Below are 23,114 nucleotides of genomic sequence, written 5' to 3'. Positions count from 1 at the left end.
AGCACTGTTTGGATGCTCTTTGGGAACACACGGGTACCAGATCTGTGTTGTCTGTCTCACTCATTGGCCAGCCGGTTACCCTGAGAGTTGGAGGAAGAACAGGGACTGGGACCGGTGGCCGTTGGGCAGAAAGACCTCACTGCAGCTAGGACCGTGGGGACCGGCTGCCCCAAGAGTCGCCCTCCCGGCTCCCCGGTGGCCTTTGGCTTTCCACGCTGATCGCTTCTCCCTCTTTGCCCAGCGAGCCCCGAAGCGTCTTTGTAGTCTTCCTCCCACTTAAGCCGTATGTCCTTGTCCTTGGAGTGAGGGACGAGTGTCCATGAGGGAACGCTTTGGCATTGGAACTGGGAGAGGTTTGGCAAGGACATCGCGTTGAACGGCCAGCACCGGGACGATGCAGGACAGAATGCTAAGCAGGTGTCGGAAGCCGGGACGTGGATCTTAACTTGTTTGGTGGCTTCTCACCGTTCGGCCGATTGGGGTTGGGGTACAGTGGCCATCGTGCCCTCAGTCCCTACTTGCCATCTCTCTGTTTTTCTTCTCTGTCTTCTACCCACTTCTGTATCTTCAGTTTTCAAACTGTGTAGTTTGCTTGAGTTTTACCTTTATAACTAACTCTCCAGATTGTCTTGCCTGCGTGCTTGCCGTCCTGAGGGGTGAAGTCTTACCCCAGGGTGGTGTCTTCTGCCTTTGTCCGGCTTTCCTTACCTTTTCTCCCCCCACCTTCTCCAGACACGCGCATGCGTGCTCTACTCCACAGCTGTACCTCAGACCCAGAAGCTGTAGTGAGAATGCTCAGGGTGAAAGCTGAGGGCGTGGCGGTGAGGGACTGGGGATTTGAGATTAATGTTGCTACAGTTCAGACCAACTTCCTCTCGGTCACTTTTGGAGTGTATCTGACTCAGCCCTTGTAAAAACGTGTTCCGCCTGAAGCCACTGTCATGTTCTTTTTCCTGCTCTGTTTCCCCCAACCCTCCTCCTCGTTATGGGTTGCTTACCAGTTATGGGTTGGTTACGACCCATAACAGGAGGAAAACGTCCAAATCAGTAAAAGATTTCCACAAACGATGTTCATATTCCACATTCACCTTTATTCCCACCCTGTGATGTCCCCATTCTACCTTCCCCACCGGGGGTCTTGCTACTTCACTCAGTCTCTAGGCGGCTTTCCTCAGGGTGGCCCCTTGGTGCCTCCGGACTTCCGGGTGTGAACTTCGGGACCTCAGCTGAGTTAGGGCAAGCGCGGGGTTCCGCCATACACGGGCTTCCAAGTAGGCTCTTAGGAGAGATGGGCGGGCTTTGGGGGCCTGGAGTGTGACCTGCAGAAGGGTGTGAGCTTTGGGACTGGTCCGGGGAACTGAGGTTTACAGCCGGGGAGCTTGGGATTATGGTGGGATTTGGTGCCTGTTGTACGGTCTTTGTGATCGACTTCCCCAGTTTCCTCTGACTGCCCGGATCATGAGGCTGTCGGGTAGAATGGAAGAGACCATCACGTTTCTGGTCAGGCCTAGGTCATTCCCGGTCCACCTTAGAATTCTAACTCGCTTTCTCCCTGTACCACGGACAGAAGGTCAGATAGGCCAGTGTACACTATGCAGGGTAAAATGTCATTAGCTCATCTTAGGTATCAGAAGTCGAGCACTTGACGGGCTAAGACAGAGCTGATTAGAGGCTCCCCCTGCTGGGTTAGTGATGCCATAACAGGCATTTTTGAGGTTGAAAAGAAACACAGATAATAATAGGATTTGAGGTTAGGCAGGAGGAATAGATACCTTGCCGAGGATTTCAGGACGAAGCCCATTGGAAGCCTTGAGCAAATCCGGATTTTTCTGTATCCATTTGGTGAGGGAGGCAGCACTAGCCACTGTACGAGAGGTCAGGGTCACCCGAGCGGGGGGAATCTTCAGAGGCATTTGCCAGGTGCCCATGAAGGATCCCCAAGGACTTGCCTAAAAGGAAGAAGACGTGGTTCTTCAACAGGCTCCTCACTCCCTGTACCTGCCCTCCACCCTTTACCCTCTGGAGGCATGGGAGTGAAATCAGACTGAGAGCACAGCCTCCCCTCCCCTCCTTTACCCCCTTTCTCATTTAGGTTACTCTGGTTTTTTCATCATATTAACTCAGCGGGCCCAAATTAAATCCCATGCCCTTGGCCTAAGTCTGGCAGAGTGCACACTGGATAAGTATCGTCACGTGAAGGTGTTCATGAGTGTAAGGAATTCTGGGTGCTGAACCTCTGTCGTGCTAGATAAACTGGCTGGAAGTCCGGGGTGGTCGTGTCGCAGTGTGAATTAGATGGAACTTTCATTTCCAGACAGTGGCTATGCTAGATTGCAACCCTCTGATCTCAGTTACCCCAGTTCTGTGCCTCAGTTCTTTATTTCCTCAAGAGGACTGGGGATCAGTATCTCACCTTGGAACGGGGCACCGAGGGCAGCAGATGGCCACGATCATTGGCGATAAACTGAGTGTAGCCTTCATGGGAAGAAATTCTCTGGGGTAGAGGCGAGGAGAGAAGCGTTTGTGAAAATGGAGTGGAAAAGAGAGAAGGTGTCGGAGGGGCTTGCGTTAAGGGCTGAGGGAGAGGAGGGTCTTGGAATTTAGAGCAGGCTCAAGGAGTTGGGTGCCAGTCAGTTACAGAGAACACGGGGTAAAGAGAAACTGGCCTTGCGGGAGCCCTGCCCGTGAACATACCTCTTTTGTTGGCTTGGCGGGAGACCAGTTCTGCAGGTACTTGGGTGAGAAAGCTTTCTCATACTGTGGAGAGAAAGACGAGAATCTCTGTGAGGAAATGATAACCAGGCACAGTTTTTGAGAGCAGAGGACCAGAGACCTGAACAACCAACCATGGCAGGCTTCGGCTCCCTGTAGAAGGGATGTACTCTTGGTCTACGTGTGGGCTCTTCAACATGGCGCCCCTAGCCACTTGGGGCTAGTGGACACTTGAAATGTGACTAGTCTGAATGGAGGTGCTTTGTAAACAGAAAATACAATGAAGACCGCACAAAAAAAGAGAATCTAAACATAACTTAAAATATTGGTTAAACGTTAAAATAATATTTTGGATTTATTGGGTTAAGTATGTCATTAAAATTAATTTTATTTTTGCCTGGGTGGCTCCGTTGAGAATCCTACTCTTGATTTCAGCTCAGGTCATGATCTCATGGTTCATGGGATGGAGCCCTGGGTTGGGCTCTGTGCTGAGTGTGCAGCACCTCCTTGGGATTCCCTCTGTCTCTCCCTCTCTCTCTCTCTCTGCCTTTCCCCTGGTCGCACATGCACATGCATTCCCTCTCTCAAAATAAACTTAAAAAGTTAATTTTATTTCTTCTTAATTTTTTTCATATAGCTTCTGGAAAAATTTCAATTGTATTTGTGACTCACGTTGTCTTTTTATTGGGGAATCCTGGTCTAGACCAGGGGTCAGCAAACCGGCCCACGGGCCACATCCACCCTCCAGTCTGCCTTGGGATGAACTGAGAAAGCTAAGAATGGTTTTTATAGATGAATATTTCCAATTGATTTGATGAAAGGTAACACTAACTTTATATCCCAATTAAGTGAAATGTTTTCTCATCTCATAAGAATTCCTTTTTTTTTCGGGGCTCCTGGATAGCTTAGTTGGTTAAGCATCCAACTCTTGGTTTCCACTCAGGTGATCTCGAAGTTTCTGAGTTCCAGTCCCACATTGGGTGCTGTGCTGACAGTGCAAAGCCTGCTTGGGATTCTCTCTCTCTCTCTCTCTCTCTCTCTCACTCTCTCACTCACTCACTCACTCACTCACTCACTCACTCACTCACTCACTGTCCCTACCCCTCTTGCACTGCTTCAGTCTTTCTCAAAATAAATAAACTTAAAAATAAATAAAATCTGGGGCGCCTGGGTGGCTCAGTGGGTTAAGCGGCCGACTTCGGCTCAGATCATGATCTCGCGATTTGTGGGTTCCAGCCCCGCATCGGGCTCTGTGCTGACAGCTGGGAGCCTGGAGCCTGCTTCAGATTCTGTGTCTCCCTCTCTCTCTGACCCTCCCCTGCTCATGCTGTCTGTCTCTCTGTCTCTTTCTCTCTCTCACAGAAATAAATAAAACATTAAAAAACTTTTTTCAAATAAATAAAATCTATGAAAAAAATCTTTTTTTTTTCATTAGTATTACCCCAAAAAATGCACTGTTAACTATATTTTCAATTTTGTCAAACATGTTATGGAAAAATATTTTGCTGTTGGAAGTACCTACATGACGACATCTCTGCTTTTGTCACTTGGCCCCAACAATATACTGTTTATCCCTTGGTCCTTTACAGAAAAAAATACTGGCTGACCTCTTACTTAGATCCTACAAACTTAACCCTGAAATACCTTTGCCTGTCGGTGAGCCCTCAACTGAGGAACTAAGGAGGTGAAAAATACTCTCACCCCACTTTGAGCTCTTCACTCAATAACCAGAATCCTCTGGGAGGGTCAGTCCAAAGTTCAGATCTGGACGGCAAAATGAAATGTTAGAGATGGAAAAAGAACTTACCTGGTTTGCACTGTAGTTAGTGGCCATGATCCTGCCACTTTTTGCTGTTTACCTTTGTTGCCTGGCAACCGCGGAAGGCGGACCTTCTGCGACTGCCCGTCCCTTCTACTTGTTCTTCACTTTCTTGAATGACACAGCCCCAGCCTTTCCCTTGACACTCAGGCTCATTTTCATTTTAGGGATGTGAGGCACAAAGTAAACATGAAAAAAATCACCTGAATAACTGAAAAGAAATCTTTAAAAAAATTTTTTTTAAGTTTATTTATTTTGAGAGAGAGAGGGGCGCCCGGGTGGCTTAGTCGGTTGAGCGTCTGACTTTCGCTTGGGTCATGATCTCACGGTTCGTGGGTTCGAGCCCCGCGTCGGGCTCTGTGCTGACTGCCAGCTCAGAGCCTGGAGCCTGTTTCAGAGTCTGTGTCTCCCTCTCTCTCTGATCCTCCCCTGCTCACGCTGTGTGTGTGTCTCTCTCTCTGCTAGAAAAAAAAAACAACAAACATTTATTTTGAGAGAGAGAGCAGGGGAGGGGCAGAGAGAGAGGGAGAGAAAAGGAATCCCAATTAGGGTCCTCACTATCAGTAAGGAGCCTGACAAAGGGCTCAAACCCCTGAAGCAAGAGATCATGACCTGAGTCGAAACCAAGAGCCAGGTATTTTAATTGACTGGGCCACCCAGGTACCCTTCCCCCCCCTTTTTAATGTTTGTTTATTTTTGAGAGAGAGCAAGCAGGGTAAGGGCAGAGAGAGGAGGGGACAGAGGATACCAAGCAGGCTCCGCGCTGCTGTGAGCACAGAGCTCAGTGTGGGGCCTGAACCCAGGAACAGTGAGCTCAAGACCTGAGCTGAAATCGAGAGTCGGCCACGTAACCGTCTGAGCCCCCCAGGCACCCCTTGGCCCTGTCTGTTTAGTAGCATAACTTACTGTGCTTAGGAACTTAGAGATTGTCTTTGACCGTGGTCTTTAACCACCTTAACAAACCATGGAACACCAAAAACTGTCAGGGGGGGGCGGCAGTATGCTGTACACAGACTTGAGAGCCCGACACAGGACTGAGTCCTCACTCCACATAGTAACATGGGAGCTGTGTGACATTCAACAATTAGCTCTCCTTCTAAACTTTTTTTTTTAATGTTTATTTTTGAGGGTGTGGGGAGGCAGAAAGAGAGGGGTCAGAGGACCTGAAGTGGGCTCTGTGCTGACCGCAGAAAGCCCGATGTGAGGCTCGAACTCACAAACTGAGATCATAGCCTGAGCCAAAGTTGGACGCTTAACTGGCTAAGCCCCCCAGGCGCCCCCCCCACTTCTAAACTTGTATAGACTCATTTGTATTGTGAAGATAAAAGAGCCTCCCTTTACAGGTACTAGTGAGACTGTGTGGAGGGTCCACTACTTCATTTTCTCAGGCAAAGGACTAATGTTTTAAAAAGTAACTCGGATTTATCCCCAGAAGGAAAAAGCAACTCTTGTCCCTTGTCCTTAAATGACTCCCGTCTCCTCCATCCCTTCCGAATCTCAGGGCTTAAGAACACAGGTGCTTGGTGTTGGCAGGGATGAGGCTGGGGCAGGAGCTGGTGGGGGCAGATCGGGCAGGGGTGCTGAGAAACCCGTGTGATGGAAGGCACCAGGTTTGGAGAGTTAAGTGGTGGTGCCAGGGCACAAACCTAATCTTTGTGGGACTGGGCGAGCCCTCCGAGACGCCTGTAAAATGGCATTATCGTTGGGGCGCCTGGGTGGCTCAGACGGTTGAGCACCGACTTCAGCTCAGGTCACGATCTCATGGTTCGTGGGTTCAAGCCCCGCATCGGGCTCTGTGCTGACAGCTCAGAGCCTGGAGCCTGCTTTAGATTCTGTGTCTCCCTCTCTCTCTGACCCTCCCCTGCTCATGCTGTCTCTCTCTCTCTCTCTCAGAAATAAATAAAACATTAAAAGAATTTTTTTTAATTTTTAAAAATGGCATTATCGTATCCATTTACTGGGTTGTCAGAATTCATGAGAAAGTGGCACTGCCATAGTAGTTGGAAAGTCTATTTATACATGAGGTGTTAAGATGAAAGGAAAAAACTAACAAGTAAATTGTTGAAAGAAATGATTGAGAACCAATCACCCCTCCCCCTCCCGCTTCCCTCCCCGCTCCCCGCCTTCATCCCAAGGCTTCTAGAGTTGGAGGTATAAACAGCCCTGGTTCTGCAGGCTCTGGCAGTTAACCCCAGGGTAACCTGAAGTCTGGAAAGGACGGGTGTGCTCATTCCCTGGGGTGCTCAGCACCCTGGGGTCATAACGCCAATAACCAGGGACTGTGCTCTAGGACATCTGTCGTGGTCCTGAAAGCCACGGTGATGGTTAAGCAGCCGCATTTCTCACGAAACTTCTGCCTTCAGCTGGTTTGCTCTTCTGATAGAGTTGTAATTATCTGATGACTGCATTCTTATTTTTAAAAATTAACTAGTTTATGTTTAATGGAAAAAGTCATTACTGGAGGTCGGGGGAGTTCCAGTCTTACAGAAGGATGTCACATTTCCATCTGACTTCAACTCCCAGTCTTGCTCGTCAGAGGCAGTTCCTGTTACTATTGCTGTAGTAACTACTTGGCCATTTAGGTTATGTCCAGCTTTTGCTGTTACAGACATTCTTAACATTGAAAATCTGTACATGCATATGTATCTTTATGAACATATAGATATAGATATGATTGGGGCACCCGGGTGGCTCAGTCTGTGAAGCGTCCAACTTCGGCTCAGGTCATGATCTCAGAGTCCATGGGTTCGAGCCCCACGTCGGGCTCTGTGCTGACAGCTCGGAGCCTGGAGCCTGCTTCGGATTCTGTGTCTCCCTCTCTCTCTGCCCCTCCTCTGCTCGCTCTCTATCTCTGTCTCTCAAAGTAAAATAAAAACATAAAAAGAATTAGATATAGATGTATTTATTCTTGTGAACATACATGATTGATTGGATTGATAGTTTCTAAATGTGAATTGGAAAGTCAAAAAGGCTCGTGCATTTAGAGTGCGAGTAGACAGTGTCTACTTGCAAAGACCCCTCCAGTTTGTACATCTTCCGGGCAGTACAGGGGAGGGCCTCATCCTCCACTCTCTCTCCAGCATTACTACTAGTGTTTTTCCTGTTTTTGTCAATCTGACAATAATGAGCATAGTTACTATATACCAACCACGGTTTTAATTGCTTTTTATTACACTTTCTCGCTTGGCTCTCATGGCACCCCTGCCAAGGACACTGGGGCGCACCCAGTAAGGAGCAGAGCCGGGATTTCATCCCAAGTATTCTGATTCCAGAGCCATCAGTTTTAACCATTACACCAGATTATCTCTTAAGTTGGAGGTAAAACAGGATAAATCAGTGGGGCACCTGGGTGGCTCAGTCGGTTGAGTGTCCCGACTCTTGGTTTGGGCTCAGGTCATGATCTCACAGGTTGTGAGTTCGAGCCCTGTGTCAGGGTCTGAGCTGGAAGATCAGAGCCTGCTTGGGATTCCCTCTCTCCTTCTCTCTCTGTCCCTCCCCTGCTCCTGCTTATTCTCTCTCTCTCTATCTAATTAATAAACGTAAAAATAAAACCATGGCGTATCATTGTTTTAAATTTGCATTTCTTCAATTATGATGTTTTCCATATGTTTATTAGCCTTTTTACTTCTTTTATTTTTTTTCCTGAAAATAACCTCCCGTGTCTTTTGCCACTTGCAATTGAGCTGTTGATCATTTTTACTAATCTTGAACTCTTTATATATTAAGGAAATTAGCCCTTTTGTCAAATATGTTGCAAATGTTGCAGACATTTCCTGCCAGTGTGTTTGTTGTTAATTTTTTGTTGTAGCCTTTTTTTGCTATGGACAAGTTTTTAATATTTATGTAGTCAAATTCATGACTCTGTGCTTTTGGGTCTTAAGCTTTGAATGGCTTTTTGCAAATTTGAATGTTTAAAAAAAGAATTCACCCATAGTTTCATTTTTTAAATTTATTTTGAGAGACAGAGAGACAGAGAGACCAAGGAAGGGAGGAGCAGAGAGAGAGGGAGAGAATCCCAAAGAGGCTCAACACTGTTAGCACAGAGCCCAACACGGGGCTCAATCCCATAAACCGTGAGATCATGACCCGAGCTGATACCAAGAGTCGGACACTTAGCCAACAGAGCCACCCAGGTGCCCCTACATTTAAATTTTTGTTCCTCCTAGAATTTATTCGGTCACTAGACCGAGATTAGGCTCCAGGTGCCTAACTTGTCTTGGAATTATTCATTGAATGAACTATCGTTTCCCTGCTGACTTGACACGCCACCTTTATTGTATCCCCTAATTTATTTAGGTCTGTCTCTGGACCCTCTACCCTATTGTTCCTGGGGGAGAGGTAACGATTTTAGGTTGTCTCTTTAAAATCCAACCCTGGCTTGACCCTGTGTGACTTCTCCAGTCAGAGTTTCACAAACACTAGGAAATTGTAAATAATAATAGGCACTTTTCAAGCTCCTCATAAATTATACTGAAATTGTAGTCTTTCTTCAGATTGGTTGACTTCCAGAACAGGTGACGGTCTTTCATTGGACCAGATTTAACCCATAAGGGTCCTACACACAAAAATATGCCTCACAATATTTTCATTGTTTGCTTCAGTTGTCTGATGCCTGAAATTAGACCTCAGGAAATCTTTCCTTTGGATTGAGATCGCCTGCTGTGGAATTAAAAGTTTGCTTTGTATCTCTAGGTAACGTATAAATTATTTCTAACGGAGGGCAACCACCATCCTGGACCCTGGGATCAAACTGCCCGGCTTAAATTCTGGTCTTGCCTAAATATGTGACCTTGGACAGTGACTTCATCTTTCTGTGTCTCAGTTTCCTTGTGTGAACTGGGAGTAGGCTTAGTTTTGAGCAGGAGACACACGTAACATGCCCAGGCAGGTGCTGAGGTATAGTGAACGCCTGATAATTTAGTATCATTGGTGGCTCTAGACTGCCCCCTAAAAAGAGGTACCTATTCAGATCACCTTAAACAGAAAATGGAGGACTTTATTATAAAGTTAGAGGAGATTTATAACAGATCACAAAAGTAATAAGTATAGTTTGGGCCTTAAAGCGTTCTGGAATGCAGAAGGTAGAACGTGGTCAGGAAGAGAGATTGTTTCTCCTCCATCTCTGGTTTTCGCTGCAGTGCTTTCTCCTTCCCTGCAAGCCAGCGTCCCCTCGTTGGCAACCATCATCCTGAAAGAACATTGGCTTTTACCTTTTTTTTTTTTAATTTAAATAATCTCTGCACCCAATGTGGGGCTCAAACTCATGACCCTGAGATCAAGAGTCACATGCTCTTCCAACTGAGCCTCAGCCAGGCGCCCTGGGCCTGTACCTTTCTGGTAACCTACTAAGAGTCTTACTAATGTAATGGAATTTGGGAAGAAGAAAAAGAATACTGGTCAGTTTAAGTGGAGAGAGACCATAGAAGGTAAAAGTTTCCTACTTTTGCTTTGAACCAGTAGATCTTTATTTAAAAAACAAAACAAAACTTCACCAAAACCAGTTATCAGTTCTTGTGTAGTTTTACAAAAGCTTTGTGCGTATGCAAGAACTAGAAATAATAAATAGAAACGTATTTTATTCATCACTGTTACCTTTTACAAAAATCATAGCATGCTACAGTACTTACTTTAAGATTAAGAAATATATTTAGGGGGCACCTGGGTGGCTCAATTAGTTGAGTGTCTGACTCTTGATTGTGGCTCAGGCCATGATCCCAGGGTTGTGGGAATGAGCCCCATGTCAGGCTCTGTACTGAATATGGAGCCTGTTTTCTATCTCTGGAGAGATTTTCTCTCTCTCTCTCCTCTCTTTCTCTCTCCCCCTACCCCTTGGTTGCACTTTCTCTTTCTCTAAAATTGTAAAGAAAGGAAGAAAATGGAAGGAAGGAAAGAATGAAGGGAGGAAGAAAGAAGGAAATATATTTTGGGGGCACTTGGCAGGCTCACTTGATGGAGCATGTGACCCTTGATCTCAGGGTTGTCTGGGGCGCCTGGGTGGCTCAGTCAGTTAAGCAGCTGTCTTGGGCTCAGGTCATGATCTCACGGTTCATGGGTTCGAGCCCCGCGTTGGGCTCTGTGCTGACAGCCAGCTCACAGCCTGGAGCCTATTTCAGATTCTGTGTCTCCCTCTCTCTCTGACCCTCCCCTGCTCACACTGCCTCTTTTTCTCTCTCAGAAATAAGTAAAACAGTAAAAAATAAAATAAAAATCTGATCTCAGGGTTGTAAGTTTGAGACCCACATTGTGTGTGGAGATTACTTAAAATATTTTTTTTTGAAAAGAAGCATTTTGAAAAAAAATGTAAATGTTAATTTTTGAGAGACACAGTGCGAGTGGGGGAGGGGCAGAGAGAGGGAGACAGAGAATTGGAAGCCCGCTCCAGGCTCTGAGGTGTCAGCACAGAGCCCGATGTGGGGCTCAAGTCCACAAACCTTTAGATCATGACCTGAGCCGAAGTCGGAAACTTAGCCAACTGAGCCACCCAAGCACCCCTAAAAGAAACATATTTTGAATATCATTACATATTAGTGTATCAAGAGCTTCCTTGCTTTTTTATAACCGCATAGTATCACATAGTTGATATATATTATACTTTATCTAATCAGTGTCCTATTATTGAACATTTAGTTTGTTTCCAAACTTGCTATTACAACAGTGCAGAGATGAATAACTTTGTATTTGTGTTGTTTTGCACCTCTGTGAGTATATTTGTGGGATATGTTTATAGAAGTGAAATTATAAAGTCAAGGGTTTTTTTTTTTTTTTTAAGATTTTATTTTGAAGTAGTCTCTGCATTCAGCATGGGGCTCAAACCCACAACTCCAAGATCAAGAGCTAGATGCTCCACTGACTGAGCCAGCCAGGTGCCCCAAGGGTGTTGCATTTTGAATTTTTTTTATGTTTTATTTATTTCTGACAGAGAAAGAGAGAGACAGCATGAACCGGGGAAGGTCAGAGAAAGAGGGAGACACAGAATCTGAAACAGGCTCCAGGCTCCGAGCTGTCAACCCAGAGCCTGACGCAGGGCTGGAACCCACAAGCCATGAGTTCATGACCTGAGCCGAAGTCAGGCGCTCAACCAACTGAGCCACCCAGGCGTCCTGAGAGAAGCATATTCTTGATCAGAACCCTTCGTGAGGAATCTAGAGAACAAACTGTACGCAGCCAAAATGAGACACCAGTATCTCTCACTAGTGGTGCAAGTTAAACTTCTGTGTCCTTGCACAACTAAGAATAGGGACGCTGTGACGGACACACTGTAGTATATGCTAAGCTATGTGCTTGGACGGAAGGCAGATGGCCAGAACGTTTGAGAACAGATACTATTATTTTATCGCGTATTGAAATTTAATTGCAACAGGGCGCCTGGGTGGCTCAGTCAGTTAAGCGTCCGACTTTGGCTCAGGTCATGATCTCACAGTTTGTGGGTTCGAGCCCTGCGTCGGGCTCTGTGCTGACAGCTTGGAGCCTAGGACCTGCTTTGGATTCTGTGTCTCCCTCTCTCTCTGCCCCTCCCCTGCTCACATTGTCTGTCTGTCTGTCTGTCTGTCTGTCTCTCAGAGATGAATCAAATGTTGAATAAAAAAGAAATATAATCACAACAAACCATTAATAAACCATTAATATGTATTCTTTTATGTCAGGTTTCGTGGGAACCCTGTGAATGCCAGTGAGGAGAGTGCGGGGAGAGTATGTAAGATGTAGGCTAAATCCTGATTGTCAGGGGCAGCCGTTAGGACTGCAAGGATGTTGCCTCAAGTTTGGTGCTAGCGGAGAGCAGCAAGAGGGGGGTTAAGAGCGTCCTTGACCGGGGTGCCTGGCTGGCTCGGTCAGTGGAGCATGTGACTCTTATCCTCAGGGTCAGGAGTTCAAGCCCCGTGTTGGGGTTTGAGCCCACTTAAAAAAAAAGAAAGAAAGAAGCAAATTTATAAAAGTACTCAGCAAGACACTTTTTATCTTTTTATTTTTTTATAATTGTTTAAATGTTTATTTTTGAAAGAGAGTGGGAGCACGAGCGGGGGAGGGGCAGAGGATCCGAAGCAGGCTCTGCGCTGACAGGCCCAATGAAGGGCTTGAACTCATGAACCTCGAGATCAGGACCTGAGCCGAAGTCGGAGACTTGACTGACCGAAGTCGGATGCTCAACTGACCGAGCCGGCCAGGCACTCCCTCAACAAGACCCTGTTCTTTTTTTTTTAAAGAGAGACTCCTAGGTCGGTTTGCTATTTCTCCATATTAGGAGTTTTTCAAACACCCTGCCACCGCGTTCACAGCACTGCCGGCACCAGACGTGTGTGTGGGTTCCACACCAGGCAAATCTGTGACTCCACCTGGGTGCCTGTCCTACAGTTGAACTCAGTTCTGACACTGTCCACCTAGAGATCGTATCAGGTCCCCGGGGTGAAGGGCTCAGTCCCAGGGGACCTCGCCTCTCCCGCCACCCCCAGGTCAGGTGCCAGCCGCGAAGTCCAGATTGTCACCGGCGCCCCTCACTGATAGCTGTGAGCGAGAGGTTCTCATGCGCCCCGCTCCTTGGGTTTAATTCATTTGCTGGAGCGGCTCACAGAGCTGGGGAAAACTGCTCCGTTCCTGTGTGCCAGCCTACCGTAAGCGGGTGTGACTGAGGACCCAGAGGGACAAGAGATGGAAGAGGTGCTTAGGGCGAGGGATGTGGGAGGGGGTGTGGGGCTTCCGTGCCCTGGGGCCGTCTCCAGGCAGGCCGCTCACCCGCACCTCCCCGTGTTCTGACCTGGAAAGCCCTCCAAACCCTGTACTATTGGGACTCTTACCGAAGCTTCGCCACGTAAACATGATCAATCAGTCGTTAACTCCACTTCCAGCCTTTCCTCCCTGGATGGAGAAAGGGGATGGGCCTGAAAATTCCAGGCTTCTAATCTTGGTTCGGTCTTTTTGGCGACCAGCCCCATCCAGGAGCCCACCCGGAGTGGCCTCATTAGAACAAAAGACATCCTATTACCCAGGAAATTCCAAGGGATTTAGGAGCCCCGTGTCAGGAAGTAGGGTCAGAGACCACAGATTAGAACAAAAGATGTTCTTAGTGCCCTGTCACTTAAGAAATTATGAGCTCTGTGCCGGGAACAGGGATGGGAGGGGCAGAGACCAATATATACATTTCTTCTATCCTCTCACACACTCACACAGACAGTAGCCAAAAAGAGAGAGAACTTATGCATTATATAAAAGTTTTAGGATAAAGGTGACCATTAGAACAAAAATATAAGCTCTTCCTAAATGCCAGAAGGTGTGTTTAAAAAGGGGCTGGGGAGGGAGAGGAGGAAGCAAATGAAATAGATCACATGGTGAAAGACTAAAATATATAACAAATATTATAGTAAGGCAGATCTGAGGTCAAACATATTGATCCCATTAATAAATATATTAACAAGTCCACCATGCTTGTCAAAAGAAAATGATTTTCACATTGAGTAACAAAATAAAATCCAGTATGTTTCGTGTAAACGAAATACATCTGAAATGAGAAAAATCAGGAAGGCTAGAAATAAATGACAAAAACAAAAATGGGCCAGATTTTTTTTTTAACCTAAAAAAAGGGGTTACAATTGTAATTATCCAAGAAAAGAGAATTCTGACTAAAAAGTTTTAAGGGATAAACTTCTACCACAATTTTAAAAGAGGAGAAAATTAGATATAATACAAGGAGAAATACAGGCATACCAATAATTGGAGATTTTTAACAAATCTTCTCATATCTAGAAAGATGCAGTGAGCATGAAGTTAGTAAGGGCATAGAAAACCTAAACTACATAATAAGTAAGACAGATTTAATGTATATTAAACTCTGAACCTTGATGATCAAGAATACACTTTTTTCCCCCAAATGCGTTTTAAAGCATTCACAAAATCCACAAGAAAGTAACACATTCATGTCAAGAAAATCTCAGTGAATTTCAAAGGGAAAAAATAATAAAACAAGTAGTAGTCTCTGGCCACAATGTAATACAACTAGGTATTAACAACAACAAACCAAAAAGGCTCTTCTAACAGGAAATGTAAAAACATGCTGTTAAACCACTCCTGGGTCAAAGGGGAAATGCAACACAGCTTGTAGAGTTTTTTGAAAATAGTAATCATGAAAACCAGAATCTATGGGAAATAGTTAAAACAGCTATCAGAGAAATGCTTATGACATTAAATACCTATATGAATTAAAGTAAAAATGGATGAATAAACATTACAACTCAAGAGACTAGAAAAAAAAAGTAAACCAATGCCAACAGAAAGAAGAAATAAGTAACAAGAAAGGTAGAGATTAATGGACTTGAAAACAACAGCAAGAGAAAGTCACAGTAATAAACTGTAGTTTCTTTGAAACAATAATATTAACTTCTTAGCCAAACTACTCAAGAAACAGGTGAGGTGGCAGAGATACAGACACATGAAATTAGAAATGATAGACATAGAAGAGGAAATTGAAAACATAGTCTATGTAAATATATTTGAAAATCTTTTTTTAAGATTTTATTTTTAAAAGTAATCTCTATAGTCAACGTGGGGCTCGAACTCATGATCCCCAAGATCAAGAGCCGCATGTTCCACCGACTGAGCCAGCCAGGTGCCCCTGAAAAGCTACATTAAATGGATAATTTTGTAGAAAAAATCCAATTTCACAAAATTGACCCCTGCGGGGACAGAAAGTCTAAACAGACCATTTAACATTAAAAAAAAAAAAAAATTACTGGTTAGAGTTCCTAAAGAACAAAACAGGTTCAGGCACTTTCACTAGGGGATTCTATCAAACTATAAAAAATAAAACCATCTTAAACTATTCTAGAGCATGACAAAGAAAGGAAAACTCCCAAATTCATGTTATGAAATGAGTTTTGAATTCCCAAACCTGAATTGTGAAACTATGACAAAGATTATAACAAAAAAGAACAGTGTAGGTCATTTCACTTATTAATAATGATGCAAAAATCTTTTTTTTCCAAGTTTTATTTCTCTGAGTAATCTCTACCCCAACATGGGGCTTGAACTCACGACCCCAAGATCAAGAGTCACACGCTCTTCTGACTGAGCCAGCAGGGGCCCAGATACAAAAATCTTATATAGGGGCGCCTGGATGTCTCAGTGGGTTGAGTTTCCAACTTTTGGTTTCCACTCAGGTCATGATCTCAAGGTCGTGGGATCGAGCCCCTTTCCACATCCGTCTCTGTGTTTATGCAGCGTCTGCTTAAGATTCTCTCTCCCTCTGCCCCTCTCACCTGCTTGCACTCTCTCTCTCTAAAATAAAAATAAAAACAACAAAATCCAAAAAATCTTATATAAAATATTGCAGACGGAATCCAACAGCACATTAAAAAAACATTTTTTATGACCAAGGGGATAACTCCATGAATGCAAGAATGGACAGTCAAATTAAGAAATCTAATATCTATCATCAGGGGCGCCTGGGTGGCTCAGTTGTCTAAGTGTCTGACTTTGGCTCAGGTCTTGATCTCGTGGGCGGTTTGTGGGTTCGAGCCCTGCTTCGGGTTCTGTGCTGGCAGCTCAGAGCCTGGAGCCTGTTTTGGATTCTGTGTCTCCCTCTCTCTCTGTCTCAAAAATAGATAAACTATATAAAAAAAATTTTTTAATAATATCTATCATCAATTGATCCAAAGTGAACCAAAACATTTGATTAATCCCATGGATGCAGATTGACATATTTTATTTTATTTTATTTTATTTTATTTATTTTTTTATGATAANCGTTCAGGTTCTTTATCCATTTTGAGCTTATTTTTGTGCATGGTGTGAGAAAATGATCTAGTTTCATTCTTCTGCATGTTGCTGCAGATTGACATATTTTAAACATTAATAACAAAAAGTGAAAAGACAGCTGAGAAAAATATTATAAATTGTATTATGGGCAAAGAGTTAACATCTCTGGTAAAAAAAGAGAAGAAAAACAAAAGAGAAAGACCCTAATAACCTTACTGAAAACTGAGCTAGAAATATAATCAGGCATATCACAGAGAAAGAAAGAAATTGCTGTGAGCCATATGAAAACGTTCAACATTGTTTACAACTTTAAAAAACGCACATTAAAACTACATGGAGACATCATAGCTCCCTCGTGAGATCGGCATAAATCCCAAATGTTGATAGCACTCTCTGCTGTCCAGGCTGGGAGGAAACAGACTCTCTGATATGGTGAGTGTGGAAATACAAACCGATACAACCTCCACCGCAGGGAACTGGGCCAATGTCTGGCTAGTATGGCCCGCAATACCTTTTTATTAAGTAATCCCACTTTGAGAAATCTGTCCCAACGATTTGCCAGCAAAAATATGAAAAGAGGTGTGCACTGTTAAACACTGCGTTATTTGTAACAGCTGGAAACAATCTAAACCACTGTCGTAAGAGTCTGGTACGTCGGCACAAAGGACTGTTACACAATTATAAAAAGCAAAGAGGGGGCGTCTGCCTGGCTCAGTCGGTAGACCGTGCAACTCTTGATCTTGGGGTCTTGAGTTGAAGCCCCACCTTGAGTGTGGAGCTTCCTGTAAAAAAAAAAAAAAAAGCTATGAGGTGCCTCATTGTTTCAGTTGGTTGAGGCTTTGACTTTGGTTCAGGTCATGATCTCACAATCTCATGGCTGTTGAGTTCACACCCCACGTCGGGCTCTGTGCTGACAGAGCAGAGCCTGGAGCTGCTTGAGAGTCCGTGTCTTCCTCTCTCTCTGTCCCTTTCCCGTTCACACTGTCTCTCTCTCAAAAAGACACATTAAAAATTTTTTTAAAACAGCAACGAGGCAGATGCTACTATGGAATGATCCTCAAGAAATTCTTCTAAGTGAATAAAGCAAGGTGTAGGACATGTGACTAGTATGCTCTTATCTAAAAGAGGAGATGTAAACATATATATTTTATACTAAAATGATGGAAACTGAACGGTATCATTAAAGAGTGATGACTAGGGAGAGAGAGAAGAAATAAGGTGGTAAAGGCAGGGAGAGTAGATAAACTTTGAATACACCTTCTTTTGCAGAGTTTGGAACCATGTAAACATTTTACTTAATTATAAAATTAGTTTAAAAGCGAAAGCAATTCCTAAAATTAAAAAAGATGAATTTTATTATTAACAAAACTGTGTGTGTTTGTGAGAGTTAGGTTTTTAGGTTTTTGTTTTTTGTTTTTTGTTTGTTTGTTTTTTAAGCGAGTAGTGGCTAATACAAAAGCTGTATGAACGAGTTAACACCTCTGCTTCCTCTGGGTAGAAAGTTCCACCCTTCTTTCGTGAGGCGAAGTCGCCCTCTAGTGGACGCTGGTGTTACAACCCGCCCGGGCCACCCCGCACCACAAAGGAAGAACTCGCTTGCCCTTTACCCCCCGCCCCCCCATCTTTAAATTCCGTAGGCGGCGGAGCCTCCGGCGGGAGGACGCGGTGGAAGGTGCTGGGCAACAGGATAGCAAAGAGTCAGGGGCAGCGTCAAGCTTTAGGAGGAAGTGGGGTGCGGGGGGACGAGGAACTCACTGGCGAGGCCCTAAGAGCGGGATGACTCGCGGGGAGGAACTCGAGCTTCCGCTGGGCGGAGGATTCCCGTCGCCCGGGGCCGGGAGGAGGTGACTAACGCGCTGCCGTCACTGCGTGCTCGGGCCGAGGGCCCTGGGAGGCGCGGCGGGCGCGGGCGCGGGTTCCCCAGCCAGGCTAGGTGTGAGGGGCCGAGTTCCGGGCAGCCCCGCCGGCCCCCGCACCCCCCCGGGGCCTCACTGACGTGGGGGTCAGAGGCGCGGGAGCTTTGCCTCCCCGGAGACTGATCGGGGGAAAGGCCGTGGCACAGCCTCTCGGCTTCCTGGCAGGGAGGGCAACCCTGGCTCTCCGCTGACCTCANCTCCTCCCCCTCCCCCACTTCCTCCCCCTCCTCCTCCCTCTCCTCCTGCACCCTTCTACTTCTTCCTCCCCCTCCTCCATTATTTGGAGAGAGTGTGCGCGAGTGGGGGGAGGGGCAGAGGGAGGAGAGAGACTCCCAAGCAGGTTCCATGCTGTCATCGCAGAGCTCCACGTAGGGCTCGAGCGGAAGTGGGGCGCTTAGCAAAGTGAGCCACCCGGGCGCCCCGCATCTACTCCAGTTTCTAGGAGTGGGTATGCGGGCTTCCCCGCCGTCACACTGTGGCCCCTGCTCGGTAAGGACGGTGGGGGGCTGCCTGCCGCGGCAGTGTGTGCATCTGCAGCCCTCCTTAGGCTTCTCAACCAGACTACAAGAAGTGACGACTAAACACAGCCTGGTGCCCTAAGGTCGTTTTCTGGTCCTATAAAATCTGGCTCTTTGGTTCCGCTCTTTTGCTCGTCAGTAGCTCGCTGGCCCTGCTGTCCAGGGAGCTGCACCCTACAATAATGATTTCTGCCAGTTCCTACACCTCTCTTTGTCCTGCCTTCACTTCTTCTCTTTTTTGAGAGACAGAGAGCGAGCTCGTGAGCAGGGGAGTGGGGCAGAGGGAGAGAGAATCTCAAGCAGGTTCACGCTCAGCACAGAGCCGGAGGTGGGGCTGGATCCCAAGGCCCTGGAATCATAACCTGAGCCAAAATCCAGAGCCAGATGCTCAAGGGACTGAGCCACCCAGGCGCTTCCCACTTCTTCTCTTTAAAAGGTGAATTTCCAGGGGCGCCTGGATGGCTTGTTGGTTGGGTGTCCAACTCTTGGTTTTGGCTCAGGTCATGATCTCCCTGTTCATGAGTTCAAGTCCTGCGCTAGGCTCTTCACTAACAGCGCTGAGCCTGCTTGGGATTCGCTCCCTCCCTCTCTCTTTGCCCCTCTCCTGCTCATTCTGTTTCTCTCTCAGAATAAATAAATAAACTTAAAATTTTTAAGGAAAAAAAGTGAGTTTCCAGACACTGAAATTCTGGAGAGAAAAAACTGGGCTAACTAGGTATGGCAACGCTTCTGGGTTGCAAAATTCAACATCTGTGTCTAGGAGTCCGTTGACAAGGAAGGTGGCTGATGGAGAAAGGGTATTTCTTTCCTGAGCATGTCGCTGAAGGACAGCCCCAGATCATAGTTGTTTTAGGACGGTAGTTTTTTTTTTTTTTAATGTTGTATTTCTTTCTGAGAGAGAGACAAAGACAGAGACAGCATGAGCAGGGGAGGGTCAGAGAGAGAGGGAGACACAGAATCTGAAACAGGCTCCAGGCTCTGAGCTGTCAGCACAGAGCCCTATGCGGGGCTCAAATCCATGCACCGTAAGATCATGACCTGAGCTGAAGTCGGACACTTAACCGACTGAGCCACCCAGGCGTCCCTAAGACGGTAGTTTTTTTGTTTTTTGTTTTTTTAAATTATTTTTTTTAATGTTTTATTTATTTCTAGGAGAGAGAGAGAGACAGCGTGAGCAGGGGAGGGTCAGAGAGAGAGGGAGACACAGAATCTGAAACAGGCTCCAGGCTCTGAGCTGGCAGTCAGCACAGAGCCCGACGCGGGGCTCGAACCCACGAACCGTGAGATCATGACCTAAGCGAAAGTCGGACGCTTAACTGACTAAGCCACCCAGGCGCCCCAAGACGGTAGTTTTTAATATATAACAAAAAGTATTAGGAACCTCATACAAAGGAGTGTTGTTCAGCCTTGAAAAGGCATGAAACTCTGGCACATGTCACAACATGGATGAACCTTGAGCACATCATGCTAAGTGAAGTAAGCCAGACACAAAAAGACAAATAGTGGATGATTCCATTTATATGAGGAACTTAGTCAATATCGTGGACTGGGGAAGTAGAATGGTGGTGGCCATTCCACTGGGAGGAGGGGGTAGGACAGTGGTGTTTAATGGGTCTGGAGGGTCAGATGACAAGACTTCTGGGGATGGAGAGTCGGGACCGATGCACAGCAGTGTGAATGTGCCGCGTGCTATTTAAACTATACACTTTTTTGGGTAATGTTTTATTTATTTCTGAGAGAGAGAGACCACGTGAGCAGGGGAGGGTCAGAGAGAGAGGGAGACACAGAATCCGAAGCAGGCTCCAGGCTCTGAGCTGTCAGCACAGAGCCTGACTCAGGACTCGAACCCACGAACCATGAGATCATGACCTGAGCCGAAGTCGGACACTCAACCGACTGAGTCACCCAGGCGCCGCTGAACTATACACTTAACAAGGGTTAAGCCTTCCACATCGGGCTCTGTGCTGACAGCTCAGAGCCTGGAGCCTGCTTCGGATTCTGTGTCTCCCTCTCTCTCTGTCCCTCCCCAGCTTGTTCCCTGTCTCTCAAAAATGAATAAATGTTTTTTTAAAAAATTTTTTAAGGGCCAAGATGGGGGGAGCCTGGTGGCTCAGTCAGTTAAGTGTCATGATCTCACGGTTCGTGAGTTTGAGCCCCACTTTGGGCTCTGCTGTCATCGTGAAGCCTGCTTGGGATCCTCTGTCCCCACCCCACCCCCGGCCTCCTCCCCACTCATTCTCTCTCTTTCTCTCTTTTCCTCACTCTTTCAAAATAAACACTAAAAAAAATGTTTCAAGGGTTAAAATGGTAATTTTTATGTGTATTTTACCACAATAAAAAATTTGAAGAAAAATGAGCGGTGTGTACTGCGGGCCTCACTGCAGACCGCCAGCGGGACCGAAGCAGGGAGCGGCGCCCGATGCTGGCGCGGCCTCTCTCCCCTCGCTCTGCCAGCGCCCGCAGGAGCCCTTCTCTCCAGACCTTCTGCGTTCTGCCTTCTGCGTGCGTAAGTCACGCCATCACCATTCAGGCCTCTTGTCCGAAACATCTGGCTTCAAACCACTCCCAGATTTTACCCTTTCCTTTTTATTTGTCAACGAATTGGGCACAGAAGTCAGTCATTTCCTAGAAACTCTAGATCAGACTGCTTTCATCATCATCATCATCATCATCATCATCATCATTTTTTGAGCAATTACAAAATGCCAGTGTCTTAACTTCCTTTTCCAACAACCCCATGCAGAATTGGTGAGGGATAGAAGCAGAATAAAGTTCACGTTTAGCCCAGAAGAAACGGCCCACAGCCTGCTTCGTTCCAATAAGGATCAAGTAAGTGCCAGGCGCTGCATCCTTCAAAGGTCTCATTCCTGCCCGGACCTCTCACAGAGGGTTAATATCGAGCTGAATGATAAGCAACAGAGACATCTTGCGAACGTGGTTTTATGAGTAGAAATTCAAAGAAACGCTTATGATCTAATACTTCCTGCATGTCTGTCCCCTCCCCCTTGAGCACTAAGCCTATGACCACCAGCTTCAGACGCCAAAGTGCGGCTTTTTCTGCCCATGGGTCCTGTCCCCATGCTACTTAGTGAAATAAACTTACTAAGTTGCATCGTAAAACGTCTCAAGAAGTCTTTCCTGCCCGCTGTGCTCAGTGATCCCGCAAGAGAAAGAGAATGACATTAGTACATTTCACATAGAAAACGGAAGCATAGGAAGGTTAGATCATTTGTCCACAGCAGTGCAGCCAGGAAGATGCCTGTCCCTTCCTTGCCTGTCCCTGAAGGTCCAGACTGAAATCTAGAATCTCTAGCCCTCCTTTAATCTGATGTGTTAATGAAGGGAAACAGGCTTCTTCCCTGCGGGAATTCTCAGATGTTTAATTTCCTAATGCGCGCTGACACTTCAAGGATGGGAGCGGGACATAATATGTGACATCTCCTCAACTTATTTGACCCCTGGGCTTATTTGTCATGAAGCATCTCAAGGAACTCTCTCACCTGCAATTTTGCAAAGTTTTGCATGCAATAAGCAATGTTGCTTTTCTCTTTTTCAACTATAAAAAAATAGATAACTTATTTTCTCTCATCTGGAAATGTTTAAAAATTGAGATAGGGAGAAATGTAATCATTTTTCCAAGGCCATAACCAGTTAATTTTGGAGGTGAAATGAGAACGTAGGTCGTCTGGGGGCGCCTGAGTGGCTCAGTCAGTTAAGCATTCGACTTTGGCTCAGGTCATGATCTCACGGTTTGTGGGTTCCAGCCCCGCATTAGGCTCTGTGCTGACAGCTCTGAGCCTGGAACCTGCTTCAGATTCTGTGTCTCCCTCTCTCTCTCTGCCCCCTCCCCCACANCTGACCCTCCCCTGCTCACGATGCCTCTCTCTCTCTCTCTCTCTCTTTCAGAAATACATAAAACATTTTTAAAAAAAGGTTTTTGTTTGGGGGGCACCCGGGTGGCTCAGTCAGTTAAGTGTCTAACTGTCCAACTTTGGCTCAGGTCACAATCTAACATTTCATGGTTTGAGCGAGCGCCATGTCAGGCTCTGTGCTGACAGCTCAAAGCCTGGAGCCTGCTTGGGATTCTGTGTCTCCCTGTCTCTCTGCCCCTCCCCTACTCACATTCTCTCTCTCTCTCTCTCAAAAAAGATACACTTTTTTTTTAAGTTTTTGGTTTTGTTATTTGTTTTGTTTGCAGAATGAACATATTCTCACCCCAGCAAATCAAACAGAGATGTACAAACAAAGCCACGCATAGCACTCCAATCTCATCTTCCTTGAGTAAAATACTATTCCAGTGAAAGTAGATTTGGCTGCAAAAGACAGACTATCCAAAATAAGAGATGCTTAAAATATATAAAATTTATTTGGCCCTGGGCACCTGGGTGGCCCAGTTGATTAAGCATC

The 23,114-nt window shown here is 45.9% G+C and overlaps 1 protein-coding gene across 1 annotated transcript; it reads right to left on the bottom strand.

Moving 5' to 3' along the window:
• Positions 1-1,070: 1,070 nt before the first annotated feature.
• On the bottom strand, positions 1,071-4,585 carry CFAP126 (cilia and flagella associated protein 126). Its single transcript, XM_077760067.1, has 5 exons — positions 4,520-4,585; positions 2,695-2,757; positions 2,414-2,494; positions 1,773-1,949; positions 1,071-1,464 (listed from the first exon to the last, which is right to left on the bottom strand). The coding sequence occupies exons 1-5, from the start codon at positions 4,544-4,546 to the stop codon at positions 1,147-1,149; spliced, it is 666 nt and encodes a 221-aa protein (XP_077616193.1). The 5' UTR covers positions 4,547-4,585; the 3' UTR covers positions 1,071-1,146.
• Positions 4,586-23,114: the final 18,529 nt, after the last annotated feature.

The sequence above is a fragment of the Crocuta crocuta genome, unplaced genomic scaffold (assembly GCF_008692635.1).
Source record: "Crocuta crocuta isolate KB4526 unplaced genomic scaffold, BGI_CrCroc_1.0 scaffold133, whole genome shotgun sequence".
Lineage (NCBI taxonomy): Eukaryota > Metazoa > Chordata > Mammalia > Carnivora > Hyaenidae > Crocuta > Crocuta crocuta.
This window is presented reverse-complemented; position numbering and strand designations above follow the sequence as displayed.